This window comes from Ambystoma mexicanum, chromosome 5p (assembly GCF_040938575.1).
Source record: "Ambystoma mexicanum isolate Mex_15411 chromosome 5p, UKY_AmexF1_1, whole genome shotgun sequence".
NCBI classification, from domain to species: Eukaryota; Metazoa; Chordata; class Amphibia; order Caudata; family Ambystomatidae; genus Ambystoma; species Ambystoma mexicanum.
Window position 1 is genome coordinate 1,111,551,128 of NC_090930.1, and position 24,229 is coordinate 1,111,575,356.

The window sequence follows — 24,229 nt, forward strand, 5'->3', positions numbered from 1 at the left end:
TGTGAAACTTCTCGCGCACCCCTGAAATACACGCACACAGGCCAATCGCGTGTGGAACTTCTCACGCACCCCTGAAATACACGCGCACAGGCCAATCGCGTGTGAAACTTCTCGCGCACCTCTGAAATACACGCACACGCTCCCCCAGGCCCGATCGCGTGTGGAACTTCTCGCGCACCCCTGAAATACACGCACACGCTCCCCCAGGCCAATCGCGTGTGGAACTTCTCGCGCCCCTGAAATACACGCACACACTCCCCCAGGCCCGATCGTGTGTGGAACTTCTCGCGCCCCTGAAATACACGCACACGCTCCCCCAGGCCAATCGCGTGTGGAACTTCTCGCGTCCCTGAAATACACGCACACACTCCCCCAGGCCCGATCGCGTGCGGAACTTCTCGCGCACCCCTGAAATACACGCACACAGGCCAATCACGTGTGGAACTTCTCACGCACCCCTGAAATACACGCGCACAGGCCAATCGCGTGTGAAACTTCTCGCGCACCTCTGGAATACACGCACACGCTCCCCCAGGCCCGATCGCGTGTGGAACTTCTCGCGCACCTCTGGGATACACGCACACGCTCCCCCAGGCCCGATCGCGTGTGGAACTTCTCGTGCACCTCTGAAATACACGCGTCCAGGCCAATCGCGTGTGGAACTTCTCGCGCACCCCTGAAATACACGCACACGCTCCCCCAGGCCCGATCGCGTGTGGGACTTCTCACGCGTGTAGAACTTTGGCGCACATTTTTTTCCTGCGCAGGGACGCTAACGCCTGCTTTCGTGTGGCGGACATGTAAGGGCCTGTACGCGTCTTTGGCTATGCGCTGTTTTTCCCTATTCGATTCCATGAATACGTGTTGTAGGCGAGCGTGTGGGCGTTCTGCGCACTTGCCTCCTGTACTTCCCCCGTGACGCCCACATTTTCACAAGTTGTAACGCCCCGTGTTACGCCTACTTTTGTTATGTGCGCCGCGCTATGCGCGAATTCGCTGTGGCCTTATCGCACGGCGTTCGATGACCTGTGCGCCAGCGTGCGCCGCGCACTTTTTCAGTGCACATCCCACATTTTGCGTGTGCACGGACTTCCATGAATAGATGTGCGATGTTTTCTGTGCGATAATCGCACTTGCACTGCGATTTTCGCTATTTCACTGCGAATCGCACGTTTTTGCACGCGTGCGCCGTTTTTTCGGCGCACATTAATTTCATGAATCGGCCTATTAATGGCTACTCTGTTTGGGTCCACCCAAGATTGCTTAAGCGATCAAGACACGCCTGAGAATGCAGATGGGGAGGTTCCAGCTTGGACTGGGGGAGAGCAAGGGGCTAGCAGCAGATACCAAAACTATATGAACATGATGCTAATGTATATAGATAAATATTGCTGGCTTGTTGAAATGTTGGTTGTTTGTTGTAAAAACCAATAAAAAATGTTTAAAAAGAAAAAAAAACTTTGGCAACTTGCAGGCCTAGTCAGCTTGTGACCTAGTCTTCCTTTTACGAGCTACTTCTGAGAACTTTTGCAACGACTTTTCCGTTTAACTACCAGAACTGCCTATCCTATACAAGACATTAGCCCATTGACTTTGGCCTAACCTATTGCATTGAATTGACTCCTCTTGCGAACTCAAACTATTTGCACTAAAAGTAACTGTAATCTTCTTTTTATTGACCTATGCCTTTTTGCTCCTACGTCAAATGCTCTGAATGCCATTTTGCTTCTCCTTCAAAGTACTTTAAATGCCTCAGAACCTGATAGCGTGAAATGCTGAAGTATATTTTTGTGTGATATAGATTGCTTCCTTCTTCCCTCTAGTGAATGTTTTATAACTGACTGTGAAATAAATTAATAAGTGTTTTACCATGAAACCTTAAGTGTAAGAGTTTATTTGAATACTTGCGGTGGTAGACCTCTGTGTAACATCCTTACAGCTCACATTCCCCTCTTGAGATAAGCATGGCTGCTCAGCAACTCTACCACAAAACTGTGTAGTACAGACTTATACCAAAGGCTGGTTTTGCTTACACCTGTAGTCCTAGGTGTGTGTACTGGTCCCAAAGGGTACTGCATACAAACTTTGCCTAACAGAGACTGGTGAAGAAATCACCTGCATTTGTTTTTTCTCCTGCAGTTTTGCTCTCTCCTGCTGTTCTCTGTGTTCTTCTGTGGCTTCAGGCACAACATTTGCTTCCACTGCAGCTTTTGGAGTGTCAGTGGATGAGCGTCGTGACTTCCCCATGAACTGCTGCATTTTCTTCCACTGACAGTTGTTTACTCGTTGCCGGTATCTTCGTGGAAGAGGATTTATTTGTTGTAAACAGTAAGCTTGGTGAGCGCTGTCTAGTCGTCAACAACAAGCTTTTATTTGATTAATGTTGTCCCTTGCTCGATAAAGTTGTTGTCGACAAGCTCTTCTTGGCAGACTGATGTGCCGCCGACAAGGACTTATGCTTTTTACCGGTGGACGGCAACAGAGATGCCCCTGATGAAGTTTTGGCCTTGCTGGAATGTAGGCCTGTCCTCGACGAGGTGTCAACCATGACCTTTGATGTTCCAGTCGACAAACTCTTCGTCAGTTTATTTCAGTGCGATGACGACAAGCAGGGTATCGTCAGACTCTTTCTAGGCTTTTCCCCCTGCACAATCGATGACAACAAGATTTTCTGCCCTCTTGTGTCTATTGTAGACGATGACAACGGCCTGTGGTGGTGCCTATGTTTTTAGGGGGACTTTGCTTAGATCTTGCCCTTTCCTTACAGGGTGGTCTTTCTTACCTTGGCACAGCCATGTTACTCGTGGATTCTGACTCTGAAGGTGGGTAATTTCCCTCCTAAAGCCAACACACGAGTCTTGGCCAGCTTTTAGGGTTTTGGCGCTAAGCCCTTTACAGATCTAACAATCGTCTACCAAGTGGTTTGGGTAGAGGCAGTGGATGCACTCACTGTGTTTGTCACCCTCAAAGTCGTTTTTAAGGCCACATGTGTTACAGGCCTTAAATAGCAACTTCTTGGCTTTAGCTTCCATCTGGTGGTGGTGTCTTCCACCACACTATTATCCTCCTCTCAGAAGGTCGTGAGAGGGAATTTCCTTCTTGAAGAATGTTTAAAGAAGAACTTTCAAGGAAAACGTTTTTCTCACTGATGAAAACAACTTGAGGACTCCTTCCAGCGTGACACGCAGTTAGAATCTGAGGATGGGCTTACTACTCAATGTCCCATTGGACGGGGCCTGAAGCACCCATAAAGACGGTGAAAATAGACCAAATGTTTTCTTCAAAAAGTTAATCAAAAAAGGTAACCGAGGAGCCCTAAGCTTGACGCCAGGGAATATTAACAGCATGTGAATCTATGAAAGATCCAATGGTGGAGAACCGTAGGCCAGTAAGTAAAGAATTCAAACAAAAAAAGGTAGGGAGCTACTGTGAAATGTAAAAAAAAAAAAAAAAAAAAAAAAAAGACTGCTGTCGCTGGAAGATCCATTCCCATATGCGCAGAAAAGAAGCACGCAAGAGAGGCGTTGGAGAGAAGTAGTAGTGCTCACGCAGCCTCCACACACCATCATACACTTAAAGGGGAAGCTCAATTGTTTCGCTGGTAAATGTTTGCAGTACCATCCCTGTTTGTGGGGCGCCCATACAGGATGGAGAAAAGGGGATGGGACGTAGGAGTAAATGTATTTCAAATATACTTTAGGTACAACAGTGTCAAGTACACAAGGGCCATAATTAGAAGCCACTTCTGATTGGAAGAGCTAATAGAAAAAGAAATGGGTGTCATGGGGATGTGACTTTTATACTGCATTTCCTTTCATTAACCAACTTACTAAATGACCAATGCATTTTCTAAGTCACCCTGCCTCGCCAGAATTAACCTGCAGATGAGTTTTATGAACAATGCATAAACAAGTTGCAGAAGAGTGTTTTATGTAGCTTGGTGGGGGTAGGGAGATGGATGAGCGACCCAAGTAGCTTCACTTACCTTGCAGTTTAAGTGCCACATTGCTAGAATTAAATTTCTGAGCGCCAAGTACATGGTGGGGTCGCGGGAATATTCTGGGAACTCATAGAGCTCATCCAGTTCCATGACATCAGGCCTGACACACAGAGCTTTCCCACACTCATTAGGCTGGTAGAAAGGCTGGAAGTTTGGGTTCATGCCTGTGGTTAGAAACAAAAAAAATGTAATTCTATTAAAACTTAGTTCAACGTGTAGACTGTTCTGCAAAAAGTTACCAGTAATTTTGAGGATTCTTCAGAAGTAACCAACTGTCCAATATTACTCACTAAATTCAACCGCACGGCTTCACAAAACATTGCAGGCAATAAGGCATACATTTTAAAAGCCAATATTCCACATAACAAAACAGACCAATTGCAAAAAAGTAAATTATAGAAATAACACAATATGAACAGCCCAATTACAATGCAAGCACTGGCATCCAAAATAGTTAATGGTTGACTTAAGCAGACTAAAATGATCATTGAGCAGCTAGGCAAATTCATCTCAACTTTTCCTCATCAGGGAGACACTCTATACATTTACTGTAAAGTTCACGCTGAAAAAAATGCCCCCTCTTAATTTACACAAAAACGAACAAAAACACACTAACAAAGGGATGGTAATATGCACAATTACTCTTTCCTCCTAAATCAGCAGAAGCCAAACATTCACGTACATCAAAAAGGAAAGATCTAACTGTGGATGCAGAGCCCATCCTTCACACAAACCCACAATGCAAACAATGAAACCAAATGCAACATTGATTCGGACAGTTTGGCCTTAACCCAGTGAAACCACGCTGTGTTTGTTATACATATTGATTAAATTACTGTGCATGCAACCTTACTGACCAAGTGGGCTATTGCCTGAAAGAGGGTCATATGCTAAGATAACTGCACCAAGAAAACAAACACTGGCAAAGCCAAGAGTCAGACTTGCTTCGTGTTTGTTATGTAGCCACATTTTTGGTCTAATTTCTAGGACCAGCACCTATCTTGCATGCTGCAAATATCAGATAGATCTCATTTGTTTGCCCAGAAAACCATGTTTGAATTAGATACTTTTGTTTCCTACCTGCTGTCAGGGAGAAATCAGCCACAGACTCTTCAGATGGATTAGTGAACGTCTTTAATAGCAGTCAGCAAAGCCAGCAAACACAGGACAAAGAGAAACCAAACGATTGAACGAGACTCTGCACAGTAACCCTTCTCCCTGGGTCCACAGAGCTTTTATACAGAAGAACACACATTCTTTTCAATAGACTGGGTGGTTCATCCATTGCACGATATTGACAAACAATGTTTCTGTATGATGTGCACAGGTTTCTCAGCATACAAGTCATGCACAATGTTCTCATGGCTGGGATAGCACAATCTTGATACTAGCGCAAGACATTCTAGGCTACATTTGAGCAGATTCTGCTGCGCATGCAACTTTCACGGTTCGCACACGGTTCAGACTGAGATGATCGGCCTAATGTTGCTAATTTGCTTTGCTTGGTAAGGCAGTTCTCTAAAACACGTTTCAATATGCCAATTAGAAAATATGCCAGAAGCGAGGACTATAGGAGCAGGCAACCATATGCAGTGGAAGGGCAATTCTATCTGTAGTTAAGGCATGTGCACTACAACATCTGAGAAACTAGCTCAGCGAGTACTGCAAATATACTTACTCAATACACGTTCCCTAGAGAAATCTTTCTTAGATATACAAGATTATATCACGGATTGCCATATAGATATCATGTATATCACTGAGTCATGGCTCCTTGATTCAAGCGGCCCGAACATTGATTTAGCCACCCCTGATGGATACATGTTCTTTGGCCAAAACAGAGAAGTAGGCAGGGGTGGAGGAGTTGCCATTATAGCCAAGCAAGACCTAGGTTTTTTTCAAACATCTCTCTCATGCGAGGGTTGTGAAATCATGCTGATAAAAACTACTCCTACACCTAACTGTATGAATATTATTTTATTGTATCACCCCCCCTCACGACACGCAGTTTTTTTCCTGGAAGAGATGTCACATATTATGGCATCTATGAATAAACCCAACAGTCCTACTATTGTCCTGCGAGACTTTAATAGACATCTATGGAAAGCCTCAGATTCGCATGCTTTAGACCTACAACATCTATTACAGAACAACCAATTTACGGTTCTCAATAAAGAGCCCACGCATAAGCATGGTAATATTCTAGACTGGGTTGCAATTAGGAATCTACCTGCTGTGACATTGGATACCAAACCATGTGTCTGGTCCGATCATTTGTTTGTAAACTTTAATCTTCAGCTCCCTACTATCCTTACCCAAAGGTAAAATGCTATTAAGAAAGTCACTAGTCGAAATTTTAACAACATTAAAGCAGCTGATGCTGCCTTACTAGACTGATGGCCTCTACCTCTGACAGGGACTCTCCCGACTCCTTAGTTTTAAAATATGAAAAGGCCATTACTGTACTGTTGGATAATGTGGCCCGCTTGTCCAAGTCCGTTAGAGAAAGAACTAATAGACAAACATTGAAAAAATGTTCGCCACACACTTTAGAAAAAATGTGCCACACTCGTGATGAGTAATAAATTATTGAATTTATGTAGTTGATGTCACTAGCATAAATTAACAAAAGGAAATGCCCCTTTAGGATGACATGTGTTTCGACACATTAGTGTCTTTTTCAAATCAGGGCTCATAGCTAAGTTCCAATAAATTATATTACCAACTTTCAATGTAATATGAACATATATGAACAGATAATGCAATGTAGATCACAGTAAGTTAAAATATCATGCAAGTTGTACATTGGTAAATTCAAAATTGGAAAATATTTGTGACACAAACAGAATCAAATCAAACAAAGGTTGTTACATCACAGAGATCAAGGGCGGGTGGAAGGGGAGGAGGTTTGAAGGGTGCGAGTGAAAAATAAACAAAAATAGATCAAAATAAGGGTCAACAAAGGGTTTAATGACTGTTGTAAATTATTATAATAGCACTCTGATTCAATATATATATTTTTTTTTAACTCTGGTCGTCCCCATAGGGGTCTTACCTGAGTTCCAAATAGTAATATGCCGTCTGGAAAGATCATAAAGTTCATGGGATAAATCCCCCTAAGGAAATTGGTCGAAAATATTGCGGTTCTTTAGTACTGAACAATATTTCTAATATGTTAATATATGAGCTTAGTTTTTATCCTTCTTGTGTGTATTTCCATGGTATACACCGGCCTTGGCAATATGCAAGCAAGAAAAAAGGAAAGCAGAGCGAAATTGGGTTAAACTACAAGAAAGTAAGAAGAGTTGGAAAGACTTGGAGATTATTTTAACACGCAAATTACGAACTCAAATAATGATACGAACGAGCTCTTCAAAATTTTTAAGAACTTGGAAACGTCACAGGCTCAAGTAAAAAAAGTAGACGCTACGGATGAGGACTGCAAAGCAGTCCAGAGAGCCTTTGCAAATAAAATTAGCACCGCACAGACCAGTATTGCTGACAACTTGGAGAAACATCTGTCTGTCCCTGAGTTTATAGCCGCAGAGATATCACAGCATATCAAATCCCCTTTGTTCTCCATTGAAGGTATTTCCAGAGAAGAACTGAAGAAAGTCCTCAAGAAAATGCACCCTACCACATGTGCAGGGGAAGTTATCCCTTCAAGGATTGTTTTGGAACATAGGGAAATGTTCACCCCTTTTCTGGTTCGTTTTGCTAATGCAACATTTGCAACTAACCATGTGCCAGATTTGTTGAAAAAGGTGATTGTTACACCTTTGCTAAAGAAACCTGGCAAGATTATAAAATCTGTAGTCACTTGAGACCCATAACGAATGTGCCCTTCTATTAAAAATAATAGATAAATCGGCGACCACACAGCCCCAGGAGTATGTGGAAAATTAGAAGATTCTTCACCCCAGGCAATCAGATTTTAGGCCTTCACATGGCACAGAAAGCACACTCTTGGACTTACAGGCAGAAATGCTTGATATTATGGACAGGAGCAAATTGAGGCTGCTGATTTTATTAGACTTATCAGCAGCCTTCGATCTCGTGGATCACAAGAAATTGCTTACTAAGCTTGTGGGCGATGGTGGCTGCTCCAGTGGAGCGATTGATTCCTTTAATCGTGACAGGAAGTCGAGAATAGTCTGGGGCAATGCATGCTCCAAGCATGCGCAAGGAGCATGCCTCTCCCCGGTTCTATTTAATATCTTCTGCCGCACTCTATGTGACCTTCTGGATTCCTTAGGTGTGCGATTTTCGATTTATGCAGATGATACCCAGCTCATCATGGAGCTGAGTGGCGAGTATGAGAAAGACCTGGAGAGTGTTGAACAAATCTACAAATCCATCCAAATTTGGATGACAACAAACATTGTCTTAATTCAGCCAAAACAGAGATCCTGATATTTGGTTCTATGCAGTCACGTGCTAAATTAGCTATACAGTACGAAGGCCTCACCATAGACAGACATTATATAAAAACAGTGTCTAAGGTAAAAACCCTAGGGTTATCTTGGAGCCATCCCTTGGAGCTGAAGCCCACGTAAGCAGTATTGTGAGCAAATCTCAATATCATCTAAGACTGTGTAGAGTGGTAAGGCCTTATGTTTCCCTGGCAAACTGTACTACACTGGTTCGAGCCGTTATAATGCCCAGACTCGACTACTGTAGCGCACTTCTGGCCAGAGGAGGTAAGGGCTGCATCAAAAAGCTCCAGACATTTCAAAACGATGCAGTTCGGATTATTAAAGGCACAGCAAGAAGGGACCTGGTATCTGTGCATAGGAGGGAGCTGCACTGGCTTCCAGTAGAGGCCAGAATATGTTTTAAGATGAGCACTATTGTGCATAAATGCTTACATGGACAAGCACTAGAATACCTGAAAGAGCGCCTGATCTTGGAGAAACATGTTAGAGTTACCTGGTCTAAGGATTCGATGCGCCTGACTCAACCCAGATGCAAACGAGTCAGAGGCAATGGACGCCCTTTTATGGTTCAGGCAGGGCTGATCTAAGCTTCCCGCCGAAATGTGCATGGAAGAAAACAGCATCACCTTTAGAAAACATTTTAAGACGTAACTGTTCATCTAGATTGTGAGTTATCCCTGTTTGTTATACATGTTGCGCCCTAATGCCTGCCTGCTCTGGCGCTTTATAAACAAATAAACATAAACATAGGACAAATGCTGTCTATGGCAATAAGGCACTGTTGAACATGGCAGTGGGTGAGTGACTGAACCTATTCAATAGAGCAACTGGAGGCATACCTAAAGAGATTGGACCATTTAAAATTCTCATTTCTTTTCACCCCCACACCGCAAATCATATTATATATTCAAGCAGGATGGATTTTATTTTGCCCAAACCAGCAAGATTATTTTATTTAGCACTTTCAGCTATTCATGCCTTTTGGACAAAAACATGTACATATATTTCAAAATTATCAATACCAGTAACTCATTTGGAGGACTGAATCTCTTCTCTTCCAGGCAGCCACCAGAAATGTTTCTGTTGCCCTGGTCACTCCAGAATACATAGCTAGCAACTTAGCGAGTTCCATGTGGGTCTTGAAGGTGGTCATGGATTTTGCTTCTAATTGGATGCTGGAACTTGTAGTTTTGTTTCCCACTGTAAGATTGGGCCTACAAGTCCCAGGATGCAGTGCAGCACTGGCTCGGAGAAACCCACATGGAACTGGGAAAGTTGGGAGTTATGTCTAAGGTGTCGAGGGCATAGCCCCGGCCCTTTCCAGAGGCCAAAACTCTATCACATCGAGGACGGCTTGGGGTGCTACACACGCCCTTGGGTGCCTGCCTCCCACCTGGGTCAACAGTCCTCCTGCCGAGCGGCGGTCCCGGGGTACACGTCCCTTCCTGAAGGAAAAAGCTCTATCGCACCCCAGCCAGTTCCAGGACAGCCAGGGGAGTTGCACCCGCCCTTGGACATTTGCCTGCCAAGTGAGTTGGCTGCCCCACTGCCCAGCGGAGGTCAAGGGGCGCCCTGATGGGGGTCAAGTCCCTTCCTGCAGAGAAGAGTTCCAACGCACACGGCCACAGCTCCAGGATGGCCGGGGGGGCTGCACCTGCCCTTGAGGGCCTGCCTTCCAAGTGGATCGACCATCCCCCTGCCCAGCGGCGGTCCTAGTGCGCACCAGCGGGGTCCCCGTACCTCCCACTGAAGGAAAAAGATCTAATGCACCTGGCCAGAGCTCCAGGACAACCGGCGGTGCTGTCCCTGCTCTTGGGCAACTGCGTCCAATGTGGGCTGCTTCCCCATACCCACCAGAGGTCCCAGCAGGCCCTGGGTATCAGCCAGTCCTTTGCCAAGGCCCATTCAAACGCATAGCACTACGAGATGGGTGCTCTCGCGACAGGCCGTCTGGTAGATGAAATAGGAATGAATGCAAGGACGAGATGACCAGCTGCTCTGGAAGTCTTGATGGGAGCGAATTTAAAATATTTCTCCAGTTGGGTCTATAATGAGGCTGGACACTTTTGACCAGTCCTCCCCATCTGTTACCCAGGGTACACAGTTTACAAGAAAGCTTAGTCACCTTTGCCCGGATTACTTTAGACAGTGTGAAAGGGTTCTCGCTGCCCCATCCGGGCTCCCTGGCAAACCCACTGCACCCCCTCTTCCGCCCCCAAACTCCAAACTAGAAAAAGGGCCGTTGCCCACGATGCCTCAGCAGAGCCAGTCTGCTGGGGGCGCCCTGAAAGCCTAAATAAAGTCTTTGATGCTCTTCCGAAAGGCCTACCTTTTCGGTGCAGGGCGACTGGCCGTCAAGAGAACCTCAGCGGACGGCCTCGGTCCATGTTCCTTCCTGTACTCCACAGAATCAATTTGGTGCACTTGTTTTACCTGGGGTTGGGTTGCTTGGCTGGCCACTGCCATTGTTTCAAGCAATTAGCTTACACCCACTGCAGGACTGTGTCAACTCAAGGGTATGCCCTGGGAGGGGCCCTTTCCTGGGTGGCTCTACCCTCCAAGCTGAGCAAAGGTCTAGCAACTCCCCAGTGGTCAAATCAGAGTGGACGGGTTAGGTGGTGGTGGTGCTAGCCCCAGCCACCATGTGGTGGTGTGGGCACAATACGCCAGCGGATGTTCCACTGGTTGCCAGAGTAAAAACATTCAGTTGAAGGCCTTAACGTCTGGTACACAAATCCCATCACTTGAAGGCCCTTTTATTTAGGCAATCCATTTGTGCAGTACAAACCTAGGTGCACCTAAAGATCAGCTTCTACTTAACTACTTGTGGTGGCATGCAAAGTGGTGCTCTTTCGCCATCCATGCTGCTAAACTCTGGAATTCTCTACCACCCGATTTACACCAGATTGTTATTCATCTTGAGTTTAGACGTAGACCTTGCGTTTCCTCAGTAAGCTAACTTGGGTCCGCCCTCCGATTTGAGGCTGTCAAGCACCTAGATGCTCATGGGTGGTTTGTTGTGCTTAACCAGAGTTCTACCTACATTTTTTTTAAATCAGTTTATTTATTGATTTTCAAAACAAACAATAGAAAACCGTGGGGGAATTCATTACATCAGTCATCGTAATACAAAATGGTGGACAATTTAAGGAGGTCTGGCGGGAGTCCACCTTCCTCATCTTTAACATCCCAAAGGGCTTCCGGGCTGAGACCGTATGCCAAATGTGTAGGGAAGCCATTCCTTTGATCCACCTTTTCTTATTCTGATTCACTCTCCCTTTCCTTCTCCACTAATAAGGTATGCTTTGCATGGTGCCCAGATATGCTTTGGCCTGCAGGACATTGATAACATTCTTGCATATTCACTTTCATTGTCCCTGCATTTCGCTATCTTTTTCTTCCATACAGTAGCTTTTGGGGCAGCACCTTTCATCCAAGATTGGGCCACACGTCTCTTTGCTAAATCCATTATTACGCCTCAATATTTCCTCAGACCATCTGGAATTTCCCTTTTTCAGGCAAGCAACCCCACCAGCGGTAACGCTGTTACCTTCAACTCACTCATTACAGTAGCAGTTTCAACACTTAGCTCTAAAAGGACACCACCCGCACACACTCAGATGCATAAACCCAGCCTCTGGCACACAATACCTCACGCATGCATCTGGTCCATCAAGGCACATCCTATGAAGCTTACGCAGAGTTAAGTATGTCTGATGCAGAAACTTCGAAGGCATCAGCTGCCATATGTAATTCAGTAATATTGCCTTTGTTTGCCTGCTGATATACCTCCATTGGTGATCTGTTATTTGTATCAAGTGATCGCTCTCCTATTTCCTGCTAACCTCTGCAAGCTGTACTTCCCACCCCGCACCCCGGACAGACTTCTTTATACAGGGCTGATATCAACCGAACCGCCCATCTCCCAGCTATCATATCTGTTCATGGGGAGTACTTGGAGGGCGACTCTGGAAACTATGAAAAGCGGTCCCTCAATCACATTTGCAACAGACACTCAAGCAAAAATATTAGACGACTGCTACACTTAGTAACGGGAGACAGAGACCCAGAAGATATAATCCTGGCAGTAGACGCTGAAAAAGCCTTTGATAAAGTGCAGTGGGAATTCATCTTTAAAGTACTACCAAGATATGGCTTCCCCCCCTCACTTGGTCAAACTGATTAGACTACTTTACACAGGCCCCACCACGGCAGTTGTCACCAACGGCATTACCTCCCCGGCTTTCGAGCTGCAATCAGGCACACGCCAAGGATGCCCGCTCTCGCCACTGTTATGCACGTTATCCATTGAGCCAATAGTGAGCAGACACCGGGTGGACGGGCATTGCACAGGGTGGAGAGGAACACTGCGTGTCCCTCTACGCAGATGACATGCTACTCTATGTCAGCAAAGGACGCTCCTCTCTGACGTACATCAGAAAGCTCCTCCTTGAAATAGGCCCAATGGCGGGCTAGACAATCAATTGGAACAAATCTGAGGTCATGCCACTCCGACCAGATATCCCCTGGGACCCAGAAGGAATAGCCCTTTCTCCCTACAAATGCACCACATCAAGTACCTAGGCATCAATATCAGCACCACACTGGACAGCATCAGGGACCTAAATTACCCCAGAAAAATAGCGTGCATATGCCTAGACCTAAAAAGATAGGACACGCTAACCCTCTCCCTCACCGGACAGATAAACGCCAAAAAATTAACTTGTTCACAAGCTCACAAACATCGCGATGATGATCCCAATCAGTCTGGCCCCCGACTCCTTTAAGGAACTAGACAGAGCAATTGCGAAGTTTATTTTGAAAGGGTAGAAGGCGAGAATTTGCCTACCGTCCTCCAGGCCGCTAAACCAAATGGTGGCCTTGCGGTCCTCTCCCTGAGGTCTGCTGGACAAAGCAGTGGTTAGACGCTTCAGACAAATCCAGCTGGAGGGCAATGGAGATCGAATTGATGAAACCTCTCAATCCGATAGAAATCATGGCCACCCCACCCCCAAGCAAGCTCCCCCTACTAATAAAGAAACACCCATTAATAGGGCCCACCTTAACTCAATGGCACAAACTCAAAGCGTCACAAGGAGTCCAAACCAAGTATGCCCCATCATGGTCCAGCATCAGGGCAATCCTAGCGTACAGGCAAACACAAAAAATACACCGCAAACAAAGCCTAGAATGGGCCAGCGTACGACTAATGGACATTTGTGAGGAGGGACGTCTGCAGACGTTTCAAGACGCACGCTCGAGGCTGGGACTGAGCACAAGCGAATGGCTCACTTATCACACAATCTGCAACACTATTTGTCAACACACCACACCAATCCCACAACCACGAGCCCCCTGTGAGTCGGAATTGGAACATCACCTAGGCACATTTCCACATCTACACACCTTCTACCAAATGGTGATACCAAACAACCTAGTGCAAAACCACACATTGGCGCACACCTGGTCCGAGGATTTAGGCACACAAATTGGGGCATTGGACATTCTGGAATACTTTGCTTCCATTCCTCAAATATCCACCAATCTCAAAGACAGAGAGATCCAATACAAAATCGTTCAATGACTCTACTACACCCCAACAATACTATACTAGATGGGAATCGCCAGATCAAACAATTGCTGGAGAGAATGCAGATCATTAGGCACAATGGGCCACATACTGTGGGACTGGCCCAAACTCTCTCAATACTGGTGGGGGATCCACGGACAGATAGGGGGCATCAATGGGGCCAGTGTCACATTCACTCCCGAGGTGATGCTGTTGGGAGCAGAGGCGGATGACTGGCACAAGGACTCTCTAACCCGCAAGCTTATAGGGATAATACTATTCACAGCTAGGAAATTACTGATCACCCGCTGGAAAGCAAAGACTCCCCCCCTCACTTACTGAACGCACAGAACTACTATCAAAAACTTGCAGATTGGAGCTAGCGGCGCTTGCTAGAAGACAGACATACAACCCCTCCAGGGTGGCAAAATTCCGAGCAGACATGTTCATCTAAATGGAGCAGGGATAGAAGGGGAACCCACTTATAAATATGCACACAATCAGGGCACACAACCACAAGATTATCTAGGATAATTTGACCTGAGGCCCAATACACCTGAGCACAACGATAAGGCCCATCGGGGTCACAGACCACGGAGCAACACACAGTTTGGGAGATTGAGGGGGAACGGGATGTTAAATTGGGGTTAATGGATCAGTTACGGACGCTGAGCAAGGGGCATGGGATTGTGGCCGATGGACGGCTGACAGAGAGATAACGGAGGGAAGCTGTACTACGAGCACACAAACTCATATGGTAATAGGCGCTGACAACCAAAGGAGGCAGAAATTCTAGCCCCCCCAAGTGTCGTAATGTATTGTATCGTACCATGTTCAAAGAAATGGCAATCAAAAGATGTTTTAAAAAAAAAACAGCTTTCCAAACCTTGCATCCTGACCCGGCAAAGAAACTAGGCAGTAGTGTTTTTAGAAGGTGTGTATCGGAAACCAGGTTGCAGCATTACAAATGTCATACACGGGTACACCTTTTTGCAGAGCTGAAGTGGTTGTCACACCTCTGGTAATATGTGCCCTTACATTTTCAGGGACATCCTTTCCGGCCAAAGAGTAACATTCTGAAATACACAATGATCCATCGTGACATGGTCTGCTTAGCCAAAGCTTGACCCAATCTGTGTCTGGTACAACCAACAAAGAGTTGGTTGTCTTGTCTAACCTTTGCCAGCCTCGTAATGTAAAAGCTTAAAGCCCCTTTTGGATCCAGCCTATGCAGCCTCTCTTATTTCTTGGAAAGATAAGTTGGTGGAGAGAAATGCTGGCATGGTAATTTTATGTGTCGGATTGAATTTGGACACCACCATGGGAAGGAATGAGGGACGAACCCTCAAAACAAACCTTTCTCTGGTGAAAGGAGGTTTACACGATATTTCCTGTAGCTCACTCACTCTGCAAGCAGAGGTTTTAGCTACCAGAAAAATAGCCTTTAAATTCAGCAATCCGAGTGGACAGAAATGGAGAGACTCAAATGGAGCACCAATTAGAAATGTTACCACCAAATTTAGATCCCAAACTGCAACTATAAAAGGGACTGGTGGGAAGATATTAGTCAGTCCTTTAAGAAACTGTATAACAACTAGCTGTTCCTGGTGTAATATACGCCGTTCGAGCATATCTTAAAGGTCAATATCGGTCGGTAATTGATAGGGTCAATTCTGTCCCCCTTATTAAATATCGGAATCACCACTGATTGCTTCAAGGAAGGGGGCGTAGGTAGCTGTGACTTATTAATGGTCAGTGAAAAGGCTAAACTTATCAGATGGAATGAGAGGTATGCACGGTAGAAGCACAGTATCTAAGTTCCATCGATAACACAGGCCTCTATGATGTGCCTTTGTAGATGTGTAATTGTCAAACTTGTTTAATTGCAGAGTCCCTCTGATGGCATAAGATCGCGAAGTAGCATAATTAGAGAACTTACTTTGTTTTCGCTCGTGAGGAGGCATTTATCCTACAGCGTTTTGCTTTTTAGAGACTGAAACGTTGAGCCAGTAATTACCAGTTCATTGAAACTGGAACCACCATGCCCTTTGCAAAGAGAAGCGGGGTTGGAAAGAAGTAACTTTCAAATGTTTGCAATAGTGGAATTTGAAGCTGACCATGTAGAACCGTGCTCATTCTGTTTGTTGAAATGGTAGCTGTTGTTGAAGTGGGGGCACTTTGCCATTTAGACAACAGAGGGCAACTTTACACTGATAAATTGCATCCGCATGTTGAAATGGTAGCGGTTGTTGAAGTGGGTGCACTTTGCCATTTAGACAACACTGATAAACATACCTAAGCGTTTCATATATATAGACTGATAGCCATCTTAAATTAAGAGCCTTGCTCTGGTGTGCATTTGAAGATGCATTTGAAGATAGATAACGCCACCAGATAATCCTTGGCAGTGGACACCTGCAGCCCTTGATGGGCCAGGTGTAGCAGAAAATAAATCACTGTAGGAGTATCACAAGCAAAAGGATCAATATCTTTAGCTATACACTAGCTGCAAAACATATTTCAACGGCAGCAGCATAGTGCTTTCTGTTGCTCGTCTTCTGGCCAAAAGCAACACCTCCATAACGTCTTCCATAAGGTCCCAATCTTTGCACCTTAACCTCTCAGAAACCAAGTGTGAAGGTTCAGAGTTTTAATTTCTGGGTGAAGACTGCCTCCCTCTTGCAAGAGTATGTCCACTCGCTGGGAAGATGGAATGGAGGGCAGATGGACATGTCCAGAAGTTCTGGGTGCCATGTTCTCCTGGCATAACCCAGAGCAATCAGGATCATGGACTTCCTGAGGTTCCTCAACCTCCTGATGCCATGAAGAATGACAGGGACTGGTGGGAACATGTATAGGCGTGGAAAATCCCAGTCCACCCCGAACACGTCCCTCAGAGCTCCTCTCTGAGGAAATTCCCTGCAGCAGAACAGGTTGCATTTCCTGTTGGTACTGGACATGAACAGATCCACTTGAGGTGTTCCCCAAAGGATGAAGATCTCTAGAAGGACTTCCTGAGAAAACTCCCACTCATGAGGGAAGAATCCATGACTGGTGTCATCTCCAGCCAGGGTTGCCAAAAAGGTTCCCCTATCATGACATTCTCCTTGTAGGCCCACCACAGGAGATCCTGTGCGACCTTGCTCAGGACCTGAAGATCGGTCATCCTGCCTGAGAATTGCGACCATTGGCATCTGAGGGCCCACTTGCGGGACCTCCTCCTTAGGTGAGCTTCTGGCACCAGGAAAATGCAGGATGCCATGAGACCGAGCAACCTCAGACTATCAAAAGCCGGAAGGTGTTGGGCATTTTGAAAATGTTATACCATCTGCAATATGTGGATGCAGGATGTAGGATGGCTCTAATGAATTGTAGCTTTTAGGAAGGTATCACCTGGGACTTCTTGAAGTTGAGGGAGAAGTCCCGTTTGTGAAGAGCGTGGCAGGTGTAGCTGAGATGTTCCAGAGCCTATTCGAGATAACAGTCTCTGTTTGATGAAAAGAGGAGTGGTGGCTAGCTCTGTGGCTGCGGGGGCACAGATGCGTCATGTGTGGTCCGCGGGGAACAGGAGTCTACAGTTCCCATGAGGCAATGGGGACCATGGGTGCACGCGCATGCGCACACGCAAACTGCCTATAAAGTCCCTCCCCGGCCAGTGCTGCTTGTGGGTGATTTTGGCATCTGGCACGGGCCAGAGGAGTGCGGGCAGCACCATATTGATGGCAGGAGGACGGTGAGTGTGCACGAATGGGGGACCGGAGGACGAGGCACCAGGAGAATTCCCTTGTGGTGCGCAAGGTTGCACCGCTCAGTCCGTGGGTTCATCCTGTTCAAGGCTTGATCTTCAGAGCCTGGGGAGGAGGCAGGGGAGGAGGCAGTCAGCCCCCCCCAGGCCTCAGTCAAGAGCTCCACATGTTGTGTCATGGTGTGTGTGTGTGGGGAGGACTATGCTGGAATAGAGACTCTGGCAAATTCTTGAGTTAAACAGGAACGTTTCATTTGGCATACGAAATGTTCCTTTCTTTGTTGCTCAGCAAGTCAAAAGAATGCTCCAAGTAGCGGACGTGTTTAGGACAGGGGCTATGAACAATGCAATGTTCGTTGTGGGCTGCAACAGTACTTCTTTGCTTAATATTATGCTCTGCCATGTTTTATTGTGTTCAGCAAGCACTCCAGTGCTAAGAGAGTACGCTCGTGTCTACCTTATGTGTGCTCACGTACTGCGTATGTAGAAGATTTTCCAGGGCTTCCTGGTGCTATGTTGCTTGTTTAGTTGCTTGCTAGTTATGTCATGACTCAATGTATGTTTGCTTCTACATGTGAGCATAGTCCTAATCAAGAAGGAGTGTGCACAGGCTGATTAAGGGAGTGAACGCTGGTATTGGAAGGTCAACTGCAGCAGGAGAATTCAAGTGTGTTTTCAATACATGTCGTCTGTACCTTTCCTTACTACCCCAATACCCATCCACCACGCAAGATCCTTACCCTCATTCCGGTTACCCTAAAGACCCCCTTCCCTATCCACAACCTCTCCTTAACCCTCTTCCCCCAATTGGCTGCCTCGAGGTAACCTGTTATTCTGAATCAGGAGCATGTGTCAACCAAGGTCGGTGGGGTCAACTGCATTTGGCTTCCGTGGTCAGGAAGGAGTTGTGAGACTCTGATCCGCCAATCGTCCAGGTAGGGAAAGATGCGGATTACTCCCCTCCTAAGATTTGCTGCCACCAACACCATTAATTTTAGGAAAACCCTCAGGCCGAGGTCAGCCAAAAGGCAGTACTCAAAACTGATAGTGAGAACTGCCAATGGCGAACCTCAGATACTGACTGTGCTTGGAATGTATAGGCACATGAAAGTAAGCATCCTGAAGACTGAGGGACACTATCCAATCCTGGAGTTGCAGGGCTTGGAGGATCTGCGAAAGAGTGACCATCTTCAATCTGTCCATCCTTGTTCAAGGGCCTCAGGTCTAAGATTGGTTCCAGTCCTCCTTCCGTCTTGGGAACCAGAAATTAGTGGAGTACCAACCTTGGTATTGCTCCGCTACCAGTACCCTTTCCACAGCACCTTTCCCCAGCAGGAAGAGAATCTCCTGCAGACGGAGTGGTCTGGTTCCCCAAGAGATTGTTTGCTCGAGGGACAATTTGTAGGTCTTTTCAGGCATCGTAGACAGTACCCTTGAGCTACTGTCTGCAGCGCCCAAGCATCTGAAATAATATTTTGCCATTCTTCGAGATGCTGAGTTACCCTGCATCCCCCCCATTGGAGTTTTGTGAGTCAAGTTCTCAAATCGGTTTTGGAGTAGTGGCTGTGGAAGAGGGTAATTAGGCATTAGCTGTTTGGGCAGCTCTTCCTCCACAACCAGGTGCTCCATGTAGGAATCTTCATGGACTCTCCGGGCAGTGTGTCCTCTGCCTCTCGCTCCAAATGAGGAATAGAAATCAAAGGAACATCCTCTCCAAATGTGAGGGGACGATTGCTGCTGCTGAGGCTGGCGAATAGCTGCACCAAGGATTTTGCAGCTGCCTTGGAAGCCTGCAACCTTTCAAGGCTCTCATCAGCCTTAACCCCAGAAAGGTGTGACCCATCAAAAGGCATGTCCAACAATCTGGACATGCAGACCTCCTTGTGACTGAGCTAGCAGCCATGGAACATCCCAGTGAATCCGAAGCATCCAACCCTGACTCAAGGAACTGGCATGCTGTTTCCTTGCCATCTTGAAAGATATTAATAAAACCCTCTCTCATTTCCACTTCGGAACATGTTCAGCTGCATGGCAGACAACATCCCACGAGGTGTAGGTGCATTTAGGCAAAGCGCAAGAAACGTTAATGGGTTTCAGAGCCATGCTACTAGGTGAAATCACCCTCTTCCCCAACACATTTCTTATCATCCCTGTCAGGAGGGATTGTAGGGTAGGCAGTTGCTTTAGAGGTAGCTGCTTGTACTGACAAACTTTCAGGGGTAGGGTGCCTACAGAGGAATTCAGGGTCAATGGACAAAGTTGTGTACTTTCTGACCAGCTCCTTGCTAACAGCAGTAGTGGTATCTTGTCTTTGCCTATTGCCAAGGATGTTATTGTTCAAAGCAGAATAAAAAGGCAGAATAGGGTCCTTAGGGGGCCCATTGTCCAGTAAGATCACCCTGTTCTATATCCATGGCAGAACAACCCCACCCCAAGTACTCAATTACCTTATTCATCACAGGCCTATATGGCCCACTATAGTGGCCAGCCGGGTCTGTAGTGGCAAAGTCCAATTCTGGTGAAGTGTCGAGCCAACTGGCATCTCCCAAGGATGCAGTTAAATCTGCAGGCTGGAGTCCTCAGAAATGAGTTCCTCCGGGACATTGGGTGCATCAAAGGGATGAACACCAAAGGGTGGATCAACATCTGCATCATCATCTTCCTCGAAAATGGTTTCCATAGAGTTAAAGTCTTTTTTCAACACGGGCTTAAAACCTGTCGATGGGTCAGAGGACGACGTTGATGGCTTTGACGTCGAAGGTCTTGACGTCGAGTCCTTTCAAGGGGAAGAAGATGAAGCCAGTGGCTTCGATGTTTCTCATGACGAGGACAGTGTCAATCACCACTCAAGCAACCTTCTCCGGCTTTCGATCCGGGCTCTTAGGCGCGCAAGACGTAGCTTTCAACGACTCGTTCTCGGCCTTACGAGGCACGATCGGGTGAGTAGCCTTTTTCGGCTCTTTCGAGGGACCGGAAGGGGCCACCATCGAGAACACCTCTGTCAATTAATTCTACCCAATCTCCTTTAGAAGGGTATTACCCAAATTGTTCGTTTACAATTGTTGGAATGAACAATTGACCGAATTTAAAGGGTCACAATTGACTATATATATATATATATATATATATATATATATATATATATATATATATATATATATATATATATATATGGGTTTTGGGGGGTTTGGCGTTGGGTGGGGGTTGTGGGGGGTTTCCCCCCACATATATGGTACAATTGACCTTCACAATTCGGTCAATTGTGAAAAAGTCAATTGTCATTCGAACAGTTGTAAAACGAACAATTCGTATACAACCTTTAGAAGCAGACCTTTGAGGGGAAACGTACCTTCTTTCTGTTAAGTGAGGAATCCGAGGATGACGAGCGATGGTGCCTGTTATTGGATTTACACTGCGGCGATAAAGATGAAGAGTGCGGTAAGTCGCTGCTGGACAGGGGTGTTGCTAGGTCTGGAAAAGATCTCAGGGTACTCTTACCTTGGGGCTAGCTAGCCTTTTGGTTGTAGCCCCTGAGCTATCTGGGGCTACAAACAAAAGACCAAGGGCTATAGCCCCCATCAGCTCTCCCTAGCAACACCTCTGCTCGTGGACCTTGAGCGCTTAGTGTTTGGAGCACTTTTTTGATTTCTGAGGGGACTTATCCTTCTGTCTATGGATGATCTCTTCGGAGGAGTGGATATGGGCGATCTAGATGCTGACTGACCTAAGGTGATCTAAGCCTTCCTCTCCTATAAGGCCTTGCTGGTCATCGACGTTATGCACCTCCCCAAGGCACCAGAGGCATACTCTGTGCATATCTGTGTAAAGACTGGAGGGGGTATAAGTACTTCTGCCCACTATATATCCAACACACAGTCCCTCCCCTTGTGTCCGTCCCCACCCTGTTGGAGCACTCTCAAGTAACCGGTTTGTAACAGCGCCCTGATGCCCGAGGGTTTAGACGCTTTATAAATATAAAAAATAAATACATATATAGTTGGGTAGAGGCACAGAGCACCCCAGTCAAGGTTCTCCAATGGCAGCTATTGACAAGCAACCAAGGCTGAGACTCAAAGTAGGTAATGCAGGCTGGTTCTTATGTACTGTGAATCCCCATGTTCACACACTATGGGCCTCATCACGAGTTTGGCTGTAGCCGTTAAGTGCGGTTGTAACGGTATTACAGTCACATTTAAGGGCTGGCCTTATCACGAGTTGGGCGCTAAATCGACTGTTATACCTCCAGCTTTTTTCTGGAGGTGAAAATCCCTGTTTTCGGCTGTATTACAGCCGGCTGTATTAGCCTGCATAATTAGCGCCGAAAATACCCCATTGGATCCAATGGACCCAATCAGGAATGGGGATTCACCGTTAAGGCCCAACTTGTGATCCGGTGGTAATAACACCGGACGGGTCGGTGTTAGGGCTATTACAGTCGGCTATATTACAGCCGGGAATACAGCCCAACTCGTGATGAGGCCCTATGTTAGGGTATAGCACAGTCCTTTTATTACTACCATAAATGATAAAAAGCCAGGTAGGTATAAACAGATAAATAAGACTCACTTTGTTCTAGAAATCTAAACAGGCAACTGAACGTAATATATACAGTTCTATGTGGATCCAGTGTTACCTTTAAATTCAATTGTAATGCACCAACTGCTGACAGTTATTAAAAAGCATTACAATGGGGGACGTGGCTTGAGGTGCTGGCAATGCGGTCGCCTCGTTAAGAGCTCTGTGGGACGCCAGGTTTTAGCCACTATATGCCCATGCCACAAGCTTGAATAGACACAGACGACTCAGCAGGAGGCGGAACCCCCTTGGAACAGCTGCCCTAGATCTGGGGGAAAATATGAGCCCTGAAGCCACAAATCTTCACTCCGAAGTAGCGCTAGGGAAGAAGCTTGAGTCCAAGATGGCGGCACCCTGAAGTCACCGTGATCGAAAGTGGAGGAGCTGGCCACCTCTTCACTGCGGCTCACACTCTGTTGTCCTCAGACCCCCTTGAACCCAGCAGCGTAAAGCCCTGGAGCCCGCATCCGACCATCAGACACTGTAGGGTCCAACGCCCGATCTGATGCGACCATCGGTCGTGAAACTGCATGCGCCCCCAAGCCTACCCTGAATGCTCAGGCAGTACCACACACAAAATCTTGAGCGCAACAGGAAGGAGGAGCGCCGGAGGGCTGACGGGAGCCCCGGTGAGGGGAAGGACCCCCACTGCATCATTGAGGGATCCAGACCTGCCCTGGCCGCCTGTGAAGCAGGGACATAGGGAAGGTGAGGACAGCCCCGGCCCACACCGTAAACGCCACAACTACCAACAGCAACTGGGCCCCTCAGGGGGTGGGCCCGCAGACAAGCAAGTCCAGCAATAACGCTCTTAGCGCCCCAGTGGGCGTGTGCCGTCTCACCAGCGGAAGTCCCACTGGTGGGAAAAACCTCTGCTACTCCACTGCGGGGCCCAGATCCTCCCCGACTGTCCACGTAGCCAGGGAGCCGGGAGGCAGGAGGGAAAACCAGCCCACACCAGAAGAGTCACAGCAACCCTACGCGGCTGGGGCCTGCAAGCGGAGTGGGAACCCCCACCATCCCCCCCACCCCTCTCTCATTGCGCTGGCCAGAAAGGCAGCCACAGCGACGACGAGACTCCGGTCAAGCCCTGACTCACTCTGCCCAAGATCCAGGGGGTGAGTAGGACAGGACGATGCAGTAACACCGGTAAGGGCTGAGGAAGCAGCGGCGGGGGCCGGGGCTCTCACAGACACCTTGGCCCAGCTAGTATAAACAGACCTCCCTGCAGACAGCACTGCATACCATAATAGAGTCCGACGCGAAAGAGGAAGCCAACACAGGCCTCACATACAAAGAAGAGCACTCCACACGGCCAGCAGTGACATCAATAACTGGGTTGGCCTCCCATCCACAGCATTTAGCGCAGGGGAGCCCATTGCAGCACTCTTGACACAATCACATTGGGAGACACGAAGGTATCATTCTGTCTAGCCGCACAGACCCTCCCCCCGCCACCCGCGCTGCCCCGATGCAGGGGCATACAACCCAGGAGCTGCACGAAACCCCCATAAAGCCTAGGTACACACAAGTGGACTAAAACATCTGGTTCAGCAACTGGAAACTGGTAAACCAATACTGACTGAGCTCCTGCCCCATTTGGCCCTTATCCCTGCACTAAGATGGCCAAGCATAAGCCCCCGAAATCGGCAGACATAGCCAGCATGCTACACCTTCAGGAGAAATCCAGTAAAGCGGACCCCATCCGAGCCCAGGCCACGTCAGCTGAAAGATCCTAGGGCCATTGGGCCACTAAGGACGATATTCAAGCCCTTTTAGCGGACATTAAATTGGAGTTTCGCAACTGCATGACAGAGGTTGCGACTAAAATAGAGGGGCTAGACCGAATGGAAGAGGTGGAACACAGGGTTGGCGAAAGGGAGGACCAAGTCCTAGAACATTCG

General features: G+C 47.0%; 1 protein-coding gene across 2 annotated transcripts in view; it reads right to left on the bottom strand.

Annotated features, from left to right (window-relative positions):
• Window positions 1-24,229, bottom strand: part of KDM1B (lysine demethylase 1B) — a 1,796,634-nt gene that overhangs the window by 1,267,997 nt on the left and 504,408 nt on the right. For both annotated transcript variants that reach the window (XM_069613586.1, XM_069613587.1), the window contains exon 9: window positions 3,986-4,164. In XM_069613586.1, the coding sequence (XP_069469687.1) occupies window positions 3,986-4,164 (179 nt within the window). The remainder of the gene's footprint in view (window positions 1-3,985; window positions 4,165-24,229) is intronic.